The sequence below is a fragment of the Apium graveolens genome, chromosome 3 (assembly GCF_009905375.1).
Source record: "Apium graveolens cultivar Ventura chromosome 3, ASM990537v1, whole genome shotgun sequence".
Taxonomy (NCBI): Eukaryota; Viridiplantae; Streptophyta; class Magnoliopsida; order Apiales; family Apiaceae; genus Apium; species Apium graveolens.
This window is the reverse complement of record NC_133649.1, coordinates 49,768,732-49,788,982: the sequence shown is the minus strand read 5'-3', so window position 1 is coordinate 49,788,982 and position 20,251 is coordinate 49,768,732. Positions and strand designations below refer to the sequence as shown.

Below are 20,251 nucleotides of genomic sequence, written 5' to 3'. Positions count from 1 at the left end.
CGGTAATAATGAGAGCATGCATCATAATGTCGAAGATGAGAGGGACACTTACGCCACTCAATTTGGTCCTTTACCAATTTACGAAACTATATTTAGGAGAAGAACCTTTTATCCCGTATGAAACGTATATTCAAAATACGTTACAGATGCGGGATAAAAGGACACATCGTAAGCTACAAAATAACTTGGTTGAGCATATTTCACAGTTTCATAATAATCTTTAAGTTATTTATATTGTAACGTTGACTTTTAAAGTTTTTTTATGTGATGTTGTTTATTTCAAGTTTTTTTAATAATATGATATATTTTAGTTATTACACATATGATACATTTTAAATATACATGTTTTTTTCTAATAAATTTTATTTAAATTTTCAATCACTTTAATTGATTACTAAAATTTCAAAATTAAAGATTAAATTTAAAATCAAATTATAAAATTATTTTTTTAAATTTATATTATAATAACAATATAACGGATCCTACAAAATGTGAGAAAACGTTTCAATATTTGAATTTTTATTTAGAAAAAAATTGAAAAAAGTTATTTAATTATATTTTATATGCGCTTTAAAATGTATGTCGAACATTGTAAAAGAAATGATAAAAATTTATTAGGACATAAGGAGTACAGTATAATTGTTTAAAAACGAAAGCATGGTACACTACATTAAAAAACATGTATTAAAAAATATGTATTGGAAAGTGTGAAATGGGTTTGCCACATTTTCTTCCTGTACTTCATTTCTATACGTGGCATGCGGCTGGGCTAAAAAATAAAATAAAAACGGGTCCGGCGCTGCGGATGCTCTGAATACCAACTAGGCCGAAAATGAAACACATCTGATGTTTACAAACATTGAATTTATATTATTATTACCCAGCAAAAAATGAAACAAACCCACCAGCCCAGCCCAGGTACAAAAATCTCATCACAGCTCTCGCTCTGTCTTCACTCATCGATATCATCCACAAACATTTCCCTTTTCACAATATACATACAAATTCTAATTTAATAAATTTATTATTTATAGTCCCCTGCTATTTTGACATGGTGGCATGGCATCAAGTTGTTCTTGGTCATGCCACTTGCTTTTAATCAACACAACTCCCTCCCTTCATTTCAAGATTGGTAAAAACCCACATAATCGATCATTTCAACGACGTCGTTTCGAGTTTGTTGTCAGTGCACAGCTCACCAACCACTTCTCTGCAACTGTTGGGTTGGACTCCAAGGTTGTTTTTCTTGATTCTCTCCCTTTCAATTTTAAGTACAGCTTTTTTTTAAACATTTTTGTTCCTGTCACTATAATATATTCTAACTCTGGTTTAAGATAATTGTTGTTAATGTTCAGGGTTTGGTTATTAGGCATTTCGGGTTTTGGGTGGCGTTGCTAAATTTGTGAATTTTGTATAGGTTTAAGTTACTGAATTCGATAAAAATGAATAAGGATGGCTTAAGGAATTAGTTTTTGAGGTAACACGTTTAATTGGTGTCAATTGAGTTGTGTTCGGTTATTTATTTAAATCCACATTTGTGTCCGCTCAGACTTGACCTCTTTTTATTAAGGGTGAGGGGTATACACTAGGCTAAAATGCGTTGTGTCATTTGGTAAAATCTGATTAGGAGGAATTATGTTACTATTCGTTTTCTGTTATTACTCCCAGGGGTTTTAATTTGGGGTTTTGGACCGTGTTGGTGCATATGCTAGATTTGTATATATTTAAAAGTTAGTGATTTTAATAAAATGAATAGGTCAGCAGGCCTAAGATGCATGGAAATGTCATGTCATTTTGTTTCTGTAAAGTCGACATTGGAATTCCTAATTTACTTCTTCGCTTAGGAGTTAGATAAGTAAATCCTATTTGGTTGTTTATGGAGCATAATGATCTTCTATTTCTTGGGGCTAATATTTGATAGGATTTTTTTTTTTTTTTTACTAATCAGATAAAGATTATCCAAGTATTTTAAGCTCAAGACTATATGAACCACATGCCCTAATTGCAAAACAAGCGGAAACTATAAAACGATAGTACTGCCTATTACGGAAAATATCTGTTAAGGAGTACATGTCTGAATAGGAATAGGAACAGGAACTAACAAATTGTAAGGTATTAGAAATCAAGCAATTAGGCATTTAGGAAAAAAAAGCCTACTCTGGCTCGAATATTCCTTTACTCGCTGACATCATGTCCTCCAACATTTTCAAAATTTTATTTCTGATTTTTTACATCCTTTTCTTCGGTCTTTAGTTTTTAATCTTACCCACATATGTGTTACCAACTAGTCCAATATGCGATAGATAAAGTAAGAAAGATTATAGACGACCAGTATGGTAAAGTATGGATTGAAGTGTAGCAAATTCTGTGAAATGAATGTGTGGTAAGTTGAAGGGGTACACTAATATGTGAACCACATGTAGTATAAATTTATACCGTGATCTTTCGAAAGCAGTTTTCATGATAACTTGATACAAGTTTAGTTGAGAACTTATACACTTCTTCCATTTTAGGTATATCTTTGTGTATAATACCAGCCACAATTGTATTCTCCTGGTGTTAGGGCCATCTTATGAGAATTTAGTTTTCCTATAACCTTCCTTCCTTTTGGGCTCTGAACTGCATTTTTCGCAGTTCTTGGATACTGGAGATAATTGTACTGGAACATTTGCTAGAAGTTCAACTGACATCTGAATTTCTCCAAGTGAATAACTGTTTTTTACTTTCTGCCATGAGTCTATCACTATCAGGTCTCAGACTTCTCTTTTTATATCATTTTTTTGGATCAAGAATGACTTCTGAACCAATTTGAGAGAATGTTAATGTAGAAATAAGTGTAGTATCTAGTGTTTGAGTTCCTTAGCATGGTTTCCTTGTGTCAGGTATTCATGTTTCTAAAGGTTGTATATTAATTGCCTAATTAAGTCACTATTTAAACTCTTTATATATAGATTTACTTTGTAAATGCTTATAATTTCAGGCTAATTTTGACTTTGATACAAGTACTACTAGGATATTGGTGGTATGTCTATCTGAAAATACGTTAAATATATATCAATCTAACTTGTAAACTGACTGCATCTTTTATTGAATTTATGAATTGTCATCAGTCCAATAATATATCACAGTTGCCATGGATTGGTCCAGTTCCCGGAGATATAGCAGAAGTTGAGGCTTACTGTAGAATCTTTAGAGCTGCTGAGCGTCTTCATAATGCATTTATGAAAACATTGTGTAATCCAGTAACTGGAGAATGTAGTGTTTCATATGGTTTTCCATCAGAAGATAAACCATTATTGGAAGATAAAATTGTGTCTGTTCTTGGTTGTATGATATGTCTTCTAAACAAAGGAAGGGAAGATGTTCTTTCTGGAAGATCATCTATGGCCGCATCATTTAGCATTTCTGATGTAGATATATCAGAAGATAAGCTCCCACCTCTTGCTAGTTTTAGAACTGAGATGAAAAGGTATTGTGAGAGCTTACATGTTGCTCTTGAAGACTATCTCACACCTAATGATATCGAAAGAGTGGGTTTATGGAGAAAACTGCAAAGACTAAAAAACGTTTGCTATGATTCTGGTTATCCCCGACAGGATGGTTCGCCGTGTCATACATTGTTTGCTAACTGGAATCCAGTTTATTTGTCCACTTTAAAAGAAGATATAGAATCTGAAGGTTCTGAGATTGCATTTTATAGAGGTAGCCAATTAACTGAAGAAAGTCTAAAGTGGCTCTTAGACAAAGGATTCAAAACAATTGTAGACCTGAGAGAAGAGGCTGTAAAGGACCATTTCTATCAAGCCGTGTTAGATGAAGCAGTTTCATCTCAGAAAGTCGAATTGGTTAAACTTCCAGTTGTAGTTGGTACTGCTCCTACAATGGAACAGGTTCAAAAGTTTTCGTCGTTGGTATCTGAATCAAGAAAAAAGCCCATTTATCTTCACAGTAAGGAAGGAGTTTGGAGAACTTCTGCTATGATCTCTAGATGGAGGCAATATATGACTCACTACAGCTCCCAGTTTCCTGCTAATAAAGCAGCATTATCCAATGGCATTGTGTCAGGTGATGTTACTGAAATGAAAAATCTGCAGATGTCATTAAAGTTAAAAGAAGATGCACTAAATAATAAGCATGGGCCGGGGGAAGTTACTTCGAAGACAAGCTACAGTTCCACTGGAAACCTTAACAAGGAGGTCTCTTCAACTTCTGATAAAATAAACTACTCCGACAACGAGCTTTTTGACAACATCCCAATTTTGAAGACGATTGATAACAGAAATGATTTGATGATTGATGCCTTCAGTGATATGAAACCTTTTGAGTCTCAGTTACCTCCTTCTAATGTTTTATCCAGAAAGTCAATGTCTCAGCATTTCAAAAACAAAAAGGTCTCACCAGCCAGCTACTTCAATTATAAACGGCAAAGATGGATGGATTTGTGTGGTTCAAGAGGGAATTATAACGGGACAAGTTTAAGAACCGAAAATAGTCAGACCAATTTTGAATCTATAAACCAGAAAAGAGGAAGTTCAAATGGTTCAGTAGTTGATAATGTGAATCTTGTTACTAATGGGACTCACAGGGGAGGTGGTCAAGGTTATGCATATCAGTCCCCTGAGCCCAAGTCAAATGCACCCCATGATGATATATATACCACAAAGAAAACTGATGATCAGATTAGAGTAACCAATGGGTTAAATAAAAGTAACATATCTTTAACTATGTCCACTGATCGAATGAATAAGTCTGCGGGCACTGTGCCCTCCCAAAATGATGGATTGGAGCTTATTGAAGGAAATATGTGTGTTTCGGCAACAGGTGTCGTGAGAGTGCAGTCAAGAAAAAAAGCAGAGATGTTCTTGGTCCGTACAGATGGATTTTCGTGCTCTAGAGAAAAGGTAACTGAATCTTCCCTGGCCTTCACTCATCCTAGCACCCAGCAGCAGATGTTGATGTGGAAATCTACTCCAAAGACCGTATTATTGCTGAAGAAATTAGGTGAAGAACTAATGGGAGAAGCTAAAGAGGTAACACACCAATAGCATGGAAACAAATCAATAGGAAAATGTCTTCTTTGTTTAGCTTGATTAATTTTGTGTATTGCTGTGTTATTACTAGTTCTACATTTGCACCATCCTTCATGCTATCTCCTTTTCTCTCATTTTTGTTTTGGCATCGGGGTAGGGGTGAAGGTCCCATAGTAAAATTTGCGAATGCAATAGTTATCTAGTGTGCGGATGAAGCATTATGTATATGGTATAGACCAAAGATAGTTCGTAGTGGTCTGGTTGTGCGCCTGTATCTAACAGTTACCTCATGTACTCAGATTTAGATTCCAACATAATTTGGCCTTTAAAGCTTTCAAAAAAATCCAAAGTTTTTAGCTGATGTCATTGTATTTTTTGATGGGTTTTTGTCGTTGTTTAGGAATAAAATTCGATGCCTATTCGTACTCTTCCAATTGTTTTCTAACTATATTTTTCCGGCCAGGTCTTAATCATTGTTAGATTCCAGATAGAATGAGTTGATACGTCTCAGTACAATCTCATTTTCATGCTTTAAAGCAGTAACACTGTCATTGTATCATGAGTCATGACATCCGGAAAGGTCAGTAGTTATAATAACGTCATAAGCATATGCATATAATACAAAAACACAGTAGTGTGAAAAGCATTAGCAATTGTTTAAGTAATATTTAAGCTTGTGTTAATCATATTGTATTATAGAATATAGGGTAATCATCTCAGTGGAGAGTATCCCCTTTTTCATTGTGTTTTTGCCCATTTCTTCCCTAGATTTGATTCTATGCCAGAAATTTAGAGGTAATTGTTCAAGTGCCAACATTGTTGGTCTTGAATGTAACACGTCTATTACAGATAGGAGCAATGGACAGTAAATACTTGTGCTCCCATTTATTGTGTGGTATTTAATCGAGTTAGGGAAAGTGAATGGAACTAATAAGCCAATATCTTAATGATAAGATCCCTGAATGAATTGAGTATGGGGGAGAACATTCATTCCTATAAGGTAGGACCGAGCTTTGGTTTAACTTGCGGAATATAATGTCCTGAGCTCTTCAGTGGTTTAAAAATATAGAAGTGCAACACGACCTAATATGTATCATTTTTCATTGTGAAAAGGAGAGTCTCCAGTGGTTCAAGTACAATACAAAAATGCAAGATGCCATACTACATATTATTATTTGATATTTTCTCTTGAGATTTTCCTGAACCAAAAATTGTTGACCTATGCTTTGTATTTCTGATAGATTATTGATAAGCTACCTTTAGCCTTATCATGGGGTTTTTGAATTTGCAACTTACCTTTAATATGTAAACCCTTATCTATGCCTTTGGTTATATTTGGACCCAACTCTGAAGATTGATACTCGTCCACTCTTGGATGCATTTATACTCTTCATGTAGATGCATTTTAATTTTCTGTTGCACAGATTTCATAATGCATATCATTTTCCCTGTCGACTAAGAGTCAGGTACTTTTCACCTTATAGACTTGGCTGGTAGGCTGCAGGTGCCCCCCAAGTTAGGTGCAAATGTGCAATAGTGTGTGTATGGCTCCAAAATGGACAATACCTGCACACGAGTCCAGGCAAATACTTCAGGGTTTAAAAAATTAAACCAAATTTTAACTGAATCCAACGGGTTTTTGGATCGAGAGGATTTATATCAGGTGTCCAAAAAACGATTCTTTTCTTAGATGAGATCAATATCACAAGTACGTGCAGACAACATAAATATTTTCTATACTAGTTAAACTTTATATGTTGCACGAAAAGATATTTAATCATAGTTAACATGTGATTAACTGACTGATACATCAAAAAGTGAAAGATATTGGAAGGATGGGTTGTAGATAGGGATAGAGGATTAAAGGCTTTTATAAAAAAAATCCTAGCAAAGATACCAAAGTATGCCTTTTGAGAGTTTTGGATGTAAGTTGTAATATATATTGTATCTCATATATATATTATATTAATCAGGTTTCATGCGGGTTTTGGGTTGGTATGCTTCCAAATACAAACTCTTTATGGTTTAGAAAAAAAGATCCAAATTCCAATCTAAAATCCGGGAGTTGGATATCCACGGGTTCAGATAATGTTGCCATCCCTATGCATTTGAGCCTTCGGTGCGTTGTGTGGAGTATAAACTCCATCAGGGTTACTGAGAGAACCGAATTACAAAATCGTCCAGTGTAACCTTGAGCTCCAGAGCAGACAATATCTTGCAATGATACTGAAATAGAAATTCGTCGAGTGGTTGTATTTCTACCATAAAGTGAATCCACCTCACATTACTTACACATTCAGAAACATGCAAACCCTTTATGTTTTTGTTTAAGACTGAGTTGATAAGATATCTTGCAGATTATTGAAACTTTTGGCGTGATATGTTTAGTTATTCAGTTTGATTGCTTTAATGATTACCTAAGTTCTTATACGGTTCAACAAAATATTTTGTTCGAGCGCAGGTTGCCTCTTTCCTTTATCACCAAGAGAAAATGAATGTCCTTGTTGAGCCAGAGGTTCATGACATTTTTTCCAGAATTCCTGGCTTTGGATTTGTTCAAACCTTCTATAGCCATGATACAAGGTACCAATGGGTTTAAAGAAAGAACATAATTCTCTTCTACTATGCACACTTCATTGTGCATAATTCTGACTACCTGTTTTTTAAATGTAGTGATCTTCATGAAAGAGTAGATTTTGTGGCATGCTTAGGAGGAGACGGGGTTATACTTCATGGATCAAATCTTTTTAGAGGTGCTGTTCCTCCATTCGTTTCATTTAATCTCGGGTCCCTTGGATTTCTCACTTCACATATCGTAAGCTTCTCAAATCTAATTAACCCTTGCAAGTAAATTTGTTGGCTCTGTTTTTCAATTCCCTTATTTTTATTATTTTGTTCAACACACAGTTTGCAGACTATAGGCAGGACTTGAAACAAGTCATTCATGGGAACAACACAATGGATGGTGTTTATATAACTCTTAGGCTGCGTCTTCGTTGTGAGATATTTCGAAATGGTAAATCAGTGCCCGGAAAAGTATTTGATGTCCTCAACGAGATTGTGGTTGATCGTGGTTCAAATCCATATCTTTCCAAAATTGAATGTTTTGAACATGACCGCCTAATAACCAAGGTGACATAGAGGTGTATTTTTTGAAATTAATTTCTAAAGGTTTTTACAAATATGACAAACTTGTAATTTGTAAATGTTGCTGAAAGTGTTGCTTAATGTTACAAATAAAATTTGAAGGTGCAAGCTGATGGGGTCATAGTAGCCACACCGACTGGAAGTACAGCTTACTCTACAGCTGCAGGAGGCTCAATGGTTAGTTAGGTTTGTTTAGTTATTTATTTCAGATTGAAGGACTTGTTTTATCTGTATGTAGGCCATTTGAACCCTGCATTCTGACTCTTGACCAGTTCTTTCTTGCCCACCTGAATTAAGCATAAACACATAAAAATTTAAATCGAATCTGGGGATAGAAGGCAAATAGAGAAATGATTCAACGAGGAAGGGACGGAGGGTCCTCAAGTTGTCCCTAGTATACCCAAGAGTATGGTGGATTGTCACTCGTTTGCCTACTACATGTTGGATATAGTTCTATGAGATATAGATAGAATTCTAAGCCAATTATCTTATTGGACTGTGTTTCAGTTTCCAGCTGACCATGTTATCAAGTTGGAATGAACATTTGTAATCTTGTATGTACCGTCTCAGTGGTAATAGTTTGCACTGTTTGTTAACTGAAGCATGTTTAATAGTTCTACTCATGGTCTTTGTATGCAGGTGCATCCGAATGTTCCCTGTATGCTCTTTACACCCATCTGCCCACACTCCCTCTCATTCAGGCCTGTTATACTTCCTGATTCTGCCCGACTTGAATTAAAGGTGCATAGTTCTTCTCATTTTCTTGTTCCCAATCTTTATACTATATTAGTATCTGTACCTGCTATACATTTAATAGTAAAGCATCTACGTCTATATTTTTGTGTAGTCAATGTGATCACTTGTTGCTGATTAATGTGTTTCTCTGGCATCATATCTAAAAGGTTAAAGTCTTTCTAGAATTTTAGCTCACGTGGGAATCATGTTTAGAAATCCTTATAAAATTTTGTGCTGCCGATAGTTGTTTATATGCTAATGTGACTGGTTGCAAATTCAAGTTTTTGATTAGACACAAATATTGTCTTGAAAATTTATTCTGAATAGATTCCCAAGGATGCAAGAAGTAATGCCTGGGTCTCATTTGATGGAAAGAGAAGGCAACAACTTTCAAGAGGTGATTCAGTTCGAATAAGTATGAGTCAGCATCCACTTCCAACCGTCAACAAGCATGACCAAACTGGTGACTGGTTTCGTAGCTTGATTCGGTGCTTGAATTGGAACGAAAGGCTAGATCAGAAGGCCCTTTAAGTGACTCAACAGTCCCTTACAACCATGACTTGAGGTACATGTAAATTACTGTACATAATACAGAGAAAGCATAGGTCATACTCCTCATAGAATAAAGATGCATAGTTTTATCCCTCATATGAAGGAAGGAAATGCCATTTGTTTCCATACCAGAAAGAAAATCTAATTTTCAACACAAGAATGTAATGGTTTTGGTTTGTTCATTGTATTATAGTAAAGGGTATATATACTTGTACAATGCAAGTGTAAAATGAAAAGATGAACTCTGACTAGAGCTTATATGAATATAGCTCAATATGTCAACATATTTATATCTCAATATAACTCGAACATAAATGTTTTTGAGTTTAATAAATTGTAAAAGTAAAACACAGGCGATTTTTATAAACACTGTAATGCTTCGATAATTAAATTGTTGGAGCTAGATTGGTGGAATTTACTATTTTGGACATAATTAGATCATAAAGTTTAAAATTGTTGGTGGCAGTGGTTGAGAATTGAGATCTTGTACCCGGGAGGTAGGGCTGCTCATGGGTTAATAAACCCGTTCAAATTAACTCAACTTAACCCAATTTTTAATTGGGCTGACCAAACCGAACCAATCAAACCCATAGTTAGTTGGGTTAAAATTTCGTTGGACCGATTATATTGGGTTGGTTCGGATTTTAATTTTTTAAAACCACAACCTAATCCAACCCGTTTAATTGTTAAGGCCCGGCTCATTTTCATTATATATTATTGACTCACAGTCTATTTTGATTTTGGACACATTTTACTTTTGCCCATACACTAAGTAAATTTTGATAGGTTGTGAAATTAAGAATTTATATTTCTTGAATTAAGAAATCTTTAACTTTCCGAGAGTTGTGTTTGTACGGTATAAAATATCTTAATACTTGTTTTTATATATATGTAATAATTGGAATGATTATTTATTTATAATATATAGTATTTTTTTATTGTCTACTATTATTCTTATTCGACCCAACCCATTACTCATATAATAAGGTTGGGTTATAATTTTTTTTGATATTAATGGGTTGAAAATTTTCAAATCCAAACTAAATAGGTTGGATAAATGAATTGTCGAAAACAACCCATATGCAGCCCTACCGGAAGGTGACAAACACATGTTTGGTAGGAGGATAGCATTGAATATCTCACAGTAAATGTGCCTAGGATAGTGGGATGGGAGGTTTTGCATCATTACTTGTACAAGTCATTCATTATTAAATCGACACATTTTGCCAGTTTGTTGTTGGCAGAAAGTCTCAACTAGAAAATTATTTTAAGTTATTTTAAACCGAAACCCCAATTTTATATGTCAGCGTTGCTGATATGTGATTGTTATTTGTTCGAAAATATGCATCTGTTTCGATAGCCAATAAACATTTTTCAAAATACAAGTACCAAATGTTCCCAAGTTCAAATACCGTGAAATTATTATCTGAAAACCCGCATATAAATATCAAAATATATATTTTTAAGATCGATATATCAACTGTGAACGCTAAACGGGTGTCCACTCGTTCCCGGTGACACGAGGAAATGATAATGTTAATTTTTGTATTAGGTCTGAGTTGACTTCAAATATTTATATTTTCAAGAGCTAATTCAATCAGATTAAATGAAAGGAGATGGCATTTGTGCAGCTGCATTTTCGTCTACTTGACCAATTTTTTTTTAGGAAGGAACAAAACATTCGTTGACTCTTCTTTAGCTGACATTAGCTTATGTCGTCATCATATGGCCGCATGATATCATAATCCTGATTAATTAAATTTATACATACAGAATTATTAACTTACGCATCGTGAAAGAATGTGGACATTTTGTTTGATTATCATCCGTGACAAGACCACTAGAAATATATATATATATATTCTCGACATTCCTAGCTCAGATCACCACGTTATAATCAGCTGACTTTGGAGATTTATAAGTTGCATTAGTCGTTCTCTTGCTTGAGGCTAAAAAATATAGGCAACATGGCGGAGGGTAGAGGTAGCATCGCCTTCTTTACAACTTACCGTCCCCCGGTAGCACTGGACATTTTCTCCACCTCATTCCCACGTTTCGAAGATGAGCTTCATTTGACTGACGGCGTCTCATACAACTACAATGGCCATTCTGTTCCACCTAAGGCTCTCAAGGCTATTCTCAAGCGTCCTATTTTTTATCACCAGGGGATCAAGGAGGCTGATGTTGATTCAGGCCGTGTCTCGGCTACTATCTTTGTTTCGGAGCGAGAGAGCCTGGAAACATTTCATCTAGCTCTTGACTTTAAGGATGGTGCACAGCCTACTATCTTTAGTTTAGCCGATGTTTATGGTAAATCAGATGGCGTTCGTATGGAAGATAGTGCTTGCATTGCTGGCCAGGACGGGGAGTATTTGGTCTTTGTATCCACCAAGGATCCTGCTAAGCGCCGTCGTCAGCCTTGGACTGTTGTTTACCGAACTAATCTCACCACCGGAAAGACCGATCGCCTCACTCCCTCGCGTAAGTATGAATACATGTACTTGCAACTTAATTTATGCCTAACTTGAAGTTGAGCTTTGTATATACTATAAATAGTCGAAAAACTTTACATTCTCATGTTACCCTTTTGGAGATGTCTTCTGGGCTTGCAAGTGGTTGATAGGCTCAAGTAAATCTATTACCTACTGAATGCTTCTACCAACTGGTCAACTTATGTGTTTCTTTACACACTCCCCTTATATGCATAACTGAGAATTGAGCCTTTCTTTAAATTATCTTAAACTAGGATAGTTTTGTGGTAAAGTAAAGATCAATTACCCAAATAGACACACCCTGTCTTCACGGAGATTTAGGGGAGCTTGCTTATGATTACGATCTATAGCCGGCTTGTTGTACTCTGGTAAATAGAAACAGTTAAGCTCCCTTTATGGCAAAACCCTGATAATTGATTATGGTTTAACTTTGGTTATCTATTACTATGTTTTCTAGGAACACCTTACTGAATAGCAGAGGTTGAATTATATATTCACAGAAATTGAGAAGTCTATTCCACATAATGAATTTCCTTCATGGTTTTGCTTCAACTTTGTAGTTCAAGCTGATTTGTGTCCCTCGGTTTCACCCTGTGGAAAGAAGATAGCAGTGGCATCTTTCCAAAAAAAGGCAGGTTGGAATGGGGAGATAGAAGATCTGCAGACAGACATTTTTGTCATGAACGTGGAGAAGCCTTACAACCGCCATCTGGTTGTCGATAATGGTGGCTGGCCGACATGGGGAAGTGATAATGTCATATTCTTTCATCGTAAGGTTGGGAAGTTTTGGGGTGTCTTCCGTGCTGATATCAGAAATGGTCTCACATCAAACTGCACTCGTGTAACTCCAGACGATTTGGATGCTATTACTCCTGTAGCGATTGACGACACTACTGTGGCTGTAGCAACTAATCGTCCACGTTCATATTTTGACTTCGATGTCCCTCATGCAAAAACAAAGTATCGTCACATTGAAATTTTTGATTCAACAGAAACCAAAGCACCAATTCAAGTCACTGAAAAATATAGACCTGCTGTTGATCATTTCAATCCCTTCGTGATTATTAATGGTGAAGAGAAGCGCATTGGATATCACCGTTGCAAAGACGAACTTCTCAAGGTATGGTATCAATTATGAATAAACGTGGTCTTTTCATTTAGGACTTGCCAAAAAACGTAAATGGCGATGCTTGTTTCTTATTTGATGAACAGAGTGGAGATGACTACATGGAAAAGCGATTCCACAAGGTAAATTCTCCACAGCAGGATGTAGGATTGTTTAGATTGTCGGGAGCATTTCCAACATTTTCTAAAGATGGCAAAAAGCTTGCGTATGTCGGAAATGATTTCAAAGATGTGTGGCTAGTTGATGTTGAAGGATCGGGAGAACCACGTAAAGTTTTTCAGGTATGACACAATGACACAGAATCACACATCCCTAAGGAGTCACCAACTCCTGGATCCTTCCTATTAGAATTTCGTTACAAACTTTTGCTTATCTTGACTTCAATTAAATAGCCTAAATTATATAACCACATTAAAATCCTTAGTACGTATCCACGTCACTGTGGTATTGTCGTCTGGAATCGTCAATATAATTTCGGAAATTAGGAAAGTTTGGTAGGAAATTCTGTAAGAAGATTGTTTGATGAACAGCAGCAGTCAGAATTAGAGTTAATGTTCAACATACAGGAGGCATTAGCTTAGAGTGAAGTCTGTCATATAAATATAGGAGTGTTGTTGCATATATTGTATTAAGAGATAGAAAGCATTGGATAAATAATGTAAGTGATTTAATTGTGGGAGATCAAGGAGAGGTTAATTTTGAAATTGATCATGTATAGGTGCCTGAGGACCTAGGCCAAATATTTGCACCAATTTGGAACCAAAAGGCAGAGAAGGATATTCTGTATGCATGCGTGGGATCTTCTTTCGATGCTGAAAAACCCTTGCACATCATCCACCTCCCCAACATCTCAAAAGCTAAGGGACATTACAAACAGCTCACCATTGACGACAACAATGCCTTCCCTTCCACCAATCCTGACGGTATGTAGGCTTTTCTGGTTCCTTCTTCATTTTCTCTCTATTTCACAAAATATATATTTTTGAAACATATACAAGTGCCCCTTTCAAAAAATTAAAAAATATGAAGGTGTCTCCCCAAATTTTAGTCGAAGCTCTACTAAAGAAAAAGGGTCTAGATCCACCCCTGTAATGTATGAGAACTTGGCTAAGTATATAAATCAGCTCAAAAATAATCATTCTTTATAAATTTCTATGGATCCTCTACCAAATTACTAGTACTAGTTAACCAACTTTCTTAAAACTTGAAGGCGGAGAGAAAGATGCCTTAATGGGATAATTATACTCGACCCTGACCTTACTCGTATGAGTGACCAAACAGAGAACATGTATGTTTTGATACAAAATCTTTGTATATAGACAGACCCTTTATCATGATTTTGTAACTAATGCTGTTGAGTTTGGGGTAAAATCATATTACAGGCACAAAATTAGTGTTTCGATCTACAAGAGGCTTCAAAAAAGAAGAGGGATACAAGAATTTATACATAATGCAGGACCCTGAAGAAGGGGATTATGGCGAAGGAGACGTAACACAGCTAACAAAGGGAAATTGGGTTGACACACATTGTCAATGGTCACCTAGTGGAAATTGGATCGTATTCTCTTCCACTCGTGACAAGCTTGAGAATGCCCCAAGCAAGGACCACATGCTTGATGCTGGATATTTTTCAGTATTTCTGGTGAATCCTGAACATCCAGATGTGGTGGTACGAGTGCTGGGAAGTGCAGATGACCTTGCAGGGCATGTGAACCACCCCTTTTTTAGTCCAGACGGGAAGAGCATTGTGGTCACTGCAGATCTTGCTGCAGTTTCTGTTGATCCGATCTCTTTGCCACTTATCGAGCATTCTGCAAGGCCTTATGGGGATATTTTCACTGTTGATATTGATCCAAATGACATACAGAAAAACAAGAATGTGAAGAAGTTTAATCGGCTGACACATACTAGATATGAAAATTCAACTGGTACCTGGACCACATTCTCAACAAGGGACACAAATGCGGTATGGAATCGACTCATAGAAGAAGATAGAGGTTGGGGCACCTCTGGACACCCTTGCATCCCCAAGCGATGTCCATGAATGCCTATTTGCATGCTTCAGTATAAATATATCTCCACTGATTCCTTCCAGTAAACCTTGATCTATTCCAGCATACCTTCGTCCAATATTGTGCTGTTACTTTCTATTTGATGGAAATTATTAATATTTTTATAATCATGTAATATTGTGCCGTTACTTTCTATTTGATGGAAAGAGTTGTATTCAGCATAAACAGTAAACTACTTAAATTTTAAACCTTATAGCACTTAAATGGTCCTGCACTAAATATTGCAAAATTATAACTTGTAGCGTAATTTCATACTTTATATTGCAGGATAATATCATGCAATATTATTAATAAAAAAATACATTATTCTACATCATATATTGCAACGGTATAAGCTTGTCTAAGGTTTAAGTGGTGTATGTAGGGCATTTGCCTTGATGAAAATCAATAATATTCAAGTATGTGGACACGTAAGCAAATAATATAATCTTTATAAGAAACAACGCATATTATGAAAAAAAATCTCTTACAATTCACAAGGCTTAGGCTAGGGCTAGCTCATACCCCTCTCTGAGGGTCGAAGCACAGTGGGAGAAGGCCTGTGTGTCTAAGCGATTTTGTCCACTGGAATTGACATCTAACAAACATGCCTGTAACTTGAATAAAAACAGCAAGAGTGTAACACCCCAGCAAGAGGAATCGGTGATCCGGTTTTCGAAAAAGACTCGGGATTTGATCCGAATTGTCGCAAAGAGTGCGTAAGGCATCATGACTCAGGCAAAGATAGCTAAGTTTAGAAATAAAGAACGGTGCACAAGGTTATCATGTCCGAAAGCAAATCTAAAAGATCAACAAGAGTGCGCAAGTCATAGGACAGCAACTCGAACATGTACATATGGGGACCTTTCCCTTCCCTTGTTAATTACTAAGTGTTATAGCGATCCATACACAAATACCAAGATGAAGTTGCATTCTGAGATACGACTTACGAGTAGCTAGCTAGCGTATCTGGCCAGGCATACAACAAATTAAAGACAATCAACAAAGGCGTTTTGGGATGCAGAGGTGGCCAGTCATGTGCCAACTTTCACTTCCATCATCAGGTGCATAAGGACATGCTGGAGTGTATTTTCCACTGAATTGCAGATTCCATGTTGCGTTTGGGTCCTCTGTTGAAAACATCGTCCAGCTGGCAGTTGAATTCTCGTACCTAGAATGGGTGATGCGTTTAAAATTCTTTTTATCTTCATTTTTTTTAATGTCATCTTTGTCAATATCGACTGAAAATATATCTCCGTAGGCCCTCACAGAATGCTCGACAAGAGGCAAAGAGATGGGATCAACAGAAACTGCAGCAAGATCTGCAACTACAACAATGCTTTTCCCATCAGGATTAAAAAGCGGATGGTTCACATGACCAGCGATATTATCTGCACTTCTTAGCACCCTTACCACAACCGACGGATCTTTTGGGTTCACTAGATATACAGCAAAGTATCCAACGTCAAGATCATTGTCCTTTGGTGGTGCAGATGCAGGCTTGTCACGAGTTGATGAGAACACTATCCACTCCCCACTCGGGGACCAAACGCAATGTGTGTCGACCCAATTCCCAGTTGTAAGTCTAGTTATTTTGCCTTCCCCGTAATCCCCTGATTCTGCTTCCTCCATTATGTATAAATTTTTGTATTCATTCGGATCTCCATCATGATCCCTTGTTGATCGAAAAACCAGTTTAGTCCCTGTTTCAATTTCCAACCAATTGATTCATATAAAGATTGCAATTTTTACCTTGTACAATATCAAAACAGAGAAGTGCATTTCTAAATTTTACGGTCCATCTTCGAAAATACAGAAAGTAGGATGTTAAATATTTACCTTCTGGATTAGTGGATGGGAAGGCATTATTAAAGCCATTAGTGAGAAGTTGGTCATGTTGTTGAGGCCCGGAAACATTGGGGAGTAGACAGATATCCAGTTTCTGCTGGGCCGAAAAGGATGGTCCCATACACACATAAAGCATATCTTTGTCTGAGTTCTGGTTCCATACCGGAGAGATCTTGTTGGGTCCTTCAGTCTACAATCATATAGCAAAATATACCAGAGTTATTGATCAGAAACTAACGGTTGCCAAGTATTGGCAAGATATCATAAAGGCAGCATAAAGTGCAAAATGATGCCCGAACTTTATTCGCTTTAGCACTTTGATGATAGGAGAGTCACACCTAATGAGTATTTTTTTCTCATAAATCTCATGGTAAACGAGAATCAAACCCAAACCCGCAACTTAGTACGACAAGAGATAAACTCTTAATCATCCAACTCATGATCCATCTTACTTAATTGTAAAATAAAAAATCAAAAAAGTGTCACGTAAAATTTGGGATCCATTCTTGAATCCTCCATTTGAAATTTTTTAACATTTTCCAAAATTTTAAGTTTAACTTTCTTCAAGTTGACTTTATATTGAATCATGTCACCATACATTTACAAGCTAGTTATGTTATACTTAGTGATAAGCCTAGAATATTATATTATTATATTAAGACTATTATTTAGAAGGTGATCTCTTGCCAACCTTAACTTCCTCAAATGAGATTATTGTCTTATATTTATATCAAGTCCCAAATGGGTTATTTCTTATAAAATGGGCCTTCTTGGACTTTACATTATATTCCCTAATTGTCCTAATTATAATTTCTTTGGGTTGTATTCTCTTGGTCCAACATTTGTCCCCCACCCAGTTCAAGCAACTATTTTTTAGATTTATGCTTTATTTATTTCGAGACCTGAGAATTGGGAACATGAGCAAAACATGGTAAAAAAACACATAAAAAGTAAATGTTAGTAAAAAATAGGAAAATAAAGACGGAGATAAGTGAAATAGGAGTGAATGTTTGTGCACATTATTTGTTATTATTTTTGTTTTTCTTTTACTTCTTTTTTTTTTGAAACATATAAGTATTTTTGTTTTTATTTTCTAGGAGTTATTGATTGGGAACTTAGACTGTTCGGCTTCTTCTCTCCTTAACAAAAGTGCAGCGTCCGCCTGGAGAATTTCTATTCATCCTCAAAACTTCGGTTATTGTAGCAATCACCTGTAAGTCCATCCTCCTTCTTACTGTGTTATTTTTTTTTTGCTTTTGCATTTTGCTTTTCTCGATTAGTTTGTTCGGTTTCTACGTTCTTTGTCAATGGATCAATCTAGTTCATCTTCCATCCGCATCGTTTCTGATCGAGACCCCGGTAAGTGACCCCTGGAGGAAGGTGATCAAGAGTCTTTCTTGAATCTGAATAATTTGGAGATTCCTTATTTAGAAAAGAGGACGAGTTCTTGGGGGTATTCCTTATGGGACCTCTTCCCTCGCCTACGTTAGAAAAGAGGCGACAAGTTGTTGAAGATAGCCTTTGGTTGGGTAGGGAAGAGTTCGAGGGTAAGACGAGTTTGAACTATTTAAGCTATTATATTACTAAGGACCCTCCGTTGAATAAGTTAAAACTGTATGTGGATTTGTCGAATGGTTACCGTTACCGAGTGCCGACGGCTGATGAGCGAGTGTGGATGATGCCAAAATTTGGGATGCACGGGATATCGATGATACTTTTCCACTTCGGACTCCGGTTGCCTATGCATCCATTTCTCTTGGCGATGTTCAAGGCTATTGGATGTGGGGTTAGTCAGTTGACGCCCAATTCCATTGCACAGCTTAGTGGGTTCGTCGCTCTTTGTTGTGATAGAAACAGGATTCCCTCTTTTAAACTTTTCTTTTCAATATATTCAGTTAGATATCACGACGGACAGGTTTATTTTGACTGTCCTTATAGGAGGATTAAGATTGTCAGTGTTCGATCTTCTAATTCGGGGTACCACGCTAAGTGGTTGTATTTTAGGGGACCTGATTTGGAGTTTGTGAAACCATATGGGAAAGTGAGTCAGCTTACCATCGACTACTTAAATAACCTCGAGAAGTGTGACACGAGGTATTTGAACGAGTTTCATGGAACGAGGTCGATGTATACCCATCTACAGTTAAAGGAGTCTGATTTTTTGAAAATGCATGATTGTAAGGGGGAATTTCCGATGACTAATCTTTTCTGTTGCTTCTTATTATCATTTCTTATCTTTTCTTCTATCTCATTTTTATTCATTTAACTGTTACTTTCTGTGTCGATGTTAATATGTTGTTGTTTTTTTATTTATCTTGCACTGAGTTTTTCCTTTCCTTTGTCTTATTTCAGTGGTTGGAGCTTCTTTGCAGAAGATTTTAAACAGCAGAGTTAGGAAAGAGATGGATAAGACTATGATGTTGCTTGTTCAGCGTGCATCGAGGAAGAGTGTCGATGGCATACACCCCGGCCCTTCAAGAGTTGGAGCATCGGGTACTGGACACTCTGTGTCAATAGAGCTGTTAGATGATCAAGGAAACAAAATTGTGGAAGATCCTGGGAAGACTGTGTCTGATGCTGAGCCGGTGGAGCTGAATCCTCACAAGAGAGGTCGTCGTGAGATAGAGGATGCTAACTTAGGTGGTGGCGAGTTTGTGGAGCCAGCTGCAGCGGGTAGCGGGGTGAATAAGACCATCGCCTTGGTTGGCAATAGGGTCTTGATGGCCAATACTGTCGAGCATCGATCTAAAAAGGAGCCTGTGAGGGTCGAGATTCAACCCAGCGAGCGTTGGACGGGTAGGACCACCGTGTCATTGAGGGATTTTAATATCTTTCATCTTCCCCAAGACGCAGTTGCTTTCGATGGTCGATGTCGGGATGATCTTGCTGATAGATGCAAGAGTCGAGCTGGGAGGGTATGTGAATTTTGTTTTGGTGTATTGCTTTTCGTTGAGTTTTATTATTTTGTATTTACTGTGCCATTCATTTTTTTTATTGACTTTTGTACTTGTGGATTGTGACAGTTCCTCACGGATTTCATGCATATTGTGGAAGAATTCTGGGTCGATGGTAATGAAGAGGCTCGCAAGAGACTGGAAGCTGAGGTGGCCGCTCTTAAGGTAGAGAAGAAGAAACTTGGGTTGAATTACTCGGAGTTGGAAAAGAGGTCGGCGGATTTGGCCAATGCGAATACTGCGTTGTCCAAGAAAGTTAGTGAGATGGATGTTGTGGGGCAGTCGATGAATACGAAGGTGTTGAAGCTCGAGCGAA

The 20,251-nt window shown here is 36.7% G+C and overlaps 3 protein-coding genes and 1 long non-coding RNA gene across 8 annotated transcripts; 3 read left to right on the top strand and 1 right to left on the bottom strand.

Moving 5' to 3' along the window:
• The first annotated feature begins 829 nt into the window (after positions 1-829).
• Positions 830-9,722, top strand: LOC141712261 (NAD kinase 2, chloroplastic-like). Of its 5 annotated transcripts, none has more exons than XM_074515130.1 (8): positions 838-1,236; positions 3,129-5,030; positions 7,492-7,613; positions 7,704-7,845; positions 7,938-8,162; positions 8,280-8,354; positions 8,817-8,918; positions 9,240-9,722. In XM_074515130.1, the coding sequence occupies exons 1-8, from the start codon at positions 1,060-1,062 to the stop codon at positions 9,441-9,443; spliced, it is 2,949 nt and encodes a 982-aa protein (XP_074371231.1). In that variant the 5' UTR covers positions 838-1,059; the 3' UTR covers positions 9,444-9,722. The 5 variants fall into 5 exon arrangements, 4 of the variants coding, with proteins under 4 accessions (XP_074371233.1, XP_074371232.1, XP_074371231.1 ...); XM_074515129.1 differs by having other exon boundaries at positions 839-1,236; positions 3,111-5,030; XR_012571555.1 differs by lacking the exon at positions 9,240-9,722 and having other exon boundaries at positions 830-1,236; positions 3,111-5,030; positions 7,938-8,173; positions 8,817-8,870.
• Positions 9,723-11,329: 1,607 nt separating this feature from the next.
• On the top strand, positions 11,330-15,352 carry LOC141712260 (uncharacterized). The gene is made up of 5 exons (XM_074515128.1): positions 11,330-11,945; positions 12,517-13,076; positions 13,169-13,363; positions 13,801-14,005; positions 14,465-15,352. Exons 1-5 carry the CDS (start codon positions 11,432-11,434, stop codon positions 15,124-15,126), a joined length of 2,136 nt encoding a protein of 711 aa, XP_074371229.1. The 5' UTR covers positions 11,330-11,431; the 3' UTR covers positions 15,127-15,352.
• A 247-nt stretch (positions 15,353-15,599) lies between these two features.
• LOC141710708 (uncharacterized) lies at positions 15,600-17,318 on the bottom strand. The gene is made up of 2 exons (XM_074513251.1): positions 16,973-17,318; positions 15,600-16,836 (listed from the first exon to the last, which is right to left on the bottom strand). The coding sequence occupies exons 1-2, from the start codon at positions 17,115-17,117 to the stop codon at positions 16,133-16,135; spliced, it is 849 nt and encodes a 282-aa protein (XP_074369352.1). The 5' UTR covers positions 17,118-17,318; the 3' UTR covers positions 15,600-16,132.
• LOC141710709 (uncharacterized) lies at positions 16,586-19,817 on the top strand. Its single transcript, XR_012571019.1, has 3 exons — positions 16,586-16,712; positions 18,079-18,194; positions 19,334-19,817. It is a non-coding gene; the product is annotated as an uncharacterized LOC141710709 (long non-coding RNA).
• The last annotated feature ends 434 nt before the right edge of the window (positions 19,818-20,251 follow it).

Bases quoted from the DNA above. Each gene is read 5' to 3' on its own strand.
- LOC141712261 (XM_074515129.1), top strand. From the start codon at position 1,060: ATGGCATCAAGTTGTTCTTGGTCATGCCACTTGCTTTTAATCAACACA. The intron at 7,614-7,703 runs GTACCAATGGGT...TTTTAAATGTAG, and splicing joins TTCTATAGCCATGATACAAG to TGATCTTCATGAAAGAGTAG. The intron at 8,163-8,279 runs GTGACATAGAGG...TAAAATTTGAAG, and splicing joins ATGACCGCCTAATAACCAAG to GTGCAAGCTGATGGGGTCAT.
- LOC141712260 (XM_074515128.1), top strand. From the start codon at position 11,432: ATGGCGGAGGGTAGAGGTAGCATCGCCTTCTTTACAACTTACCGTCCC. The intron at 11,946-12,516 runs GTAAGTATGAAT...TCAACTTTGTAG, and splicing joins CGATCGCCTCACTCCCTCGC to TTCAAGCTGATTTGTGTCCC. The intron at 13,364-13,800 runs GTATGACACAAT...GATCATGTATAG, and splicing joins AACCACGTAAAGTTTTTCAG to GTGCCTGAGGACCTAGGCCA.
- LOC141710708 (XM_074513251.1), bottom strand. From the start codon at position 17,117: ATGCTTTATGTGTGTATGGGACCATCCTTTTCGGCCCAGCAGAAACTG. The intron at 16,837-16,972 runs GTAAATATTTAA...AAATTGAAACAG, and splicing joins CCCATCCACTAATCCAGAAG to GGACTAAACTGGTTTTTCGA.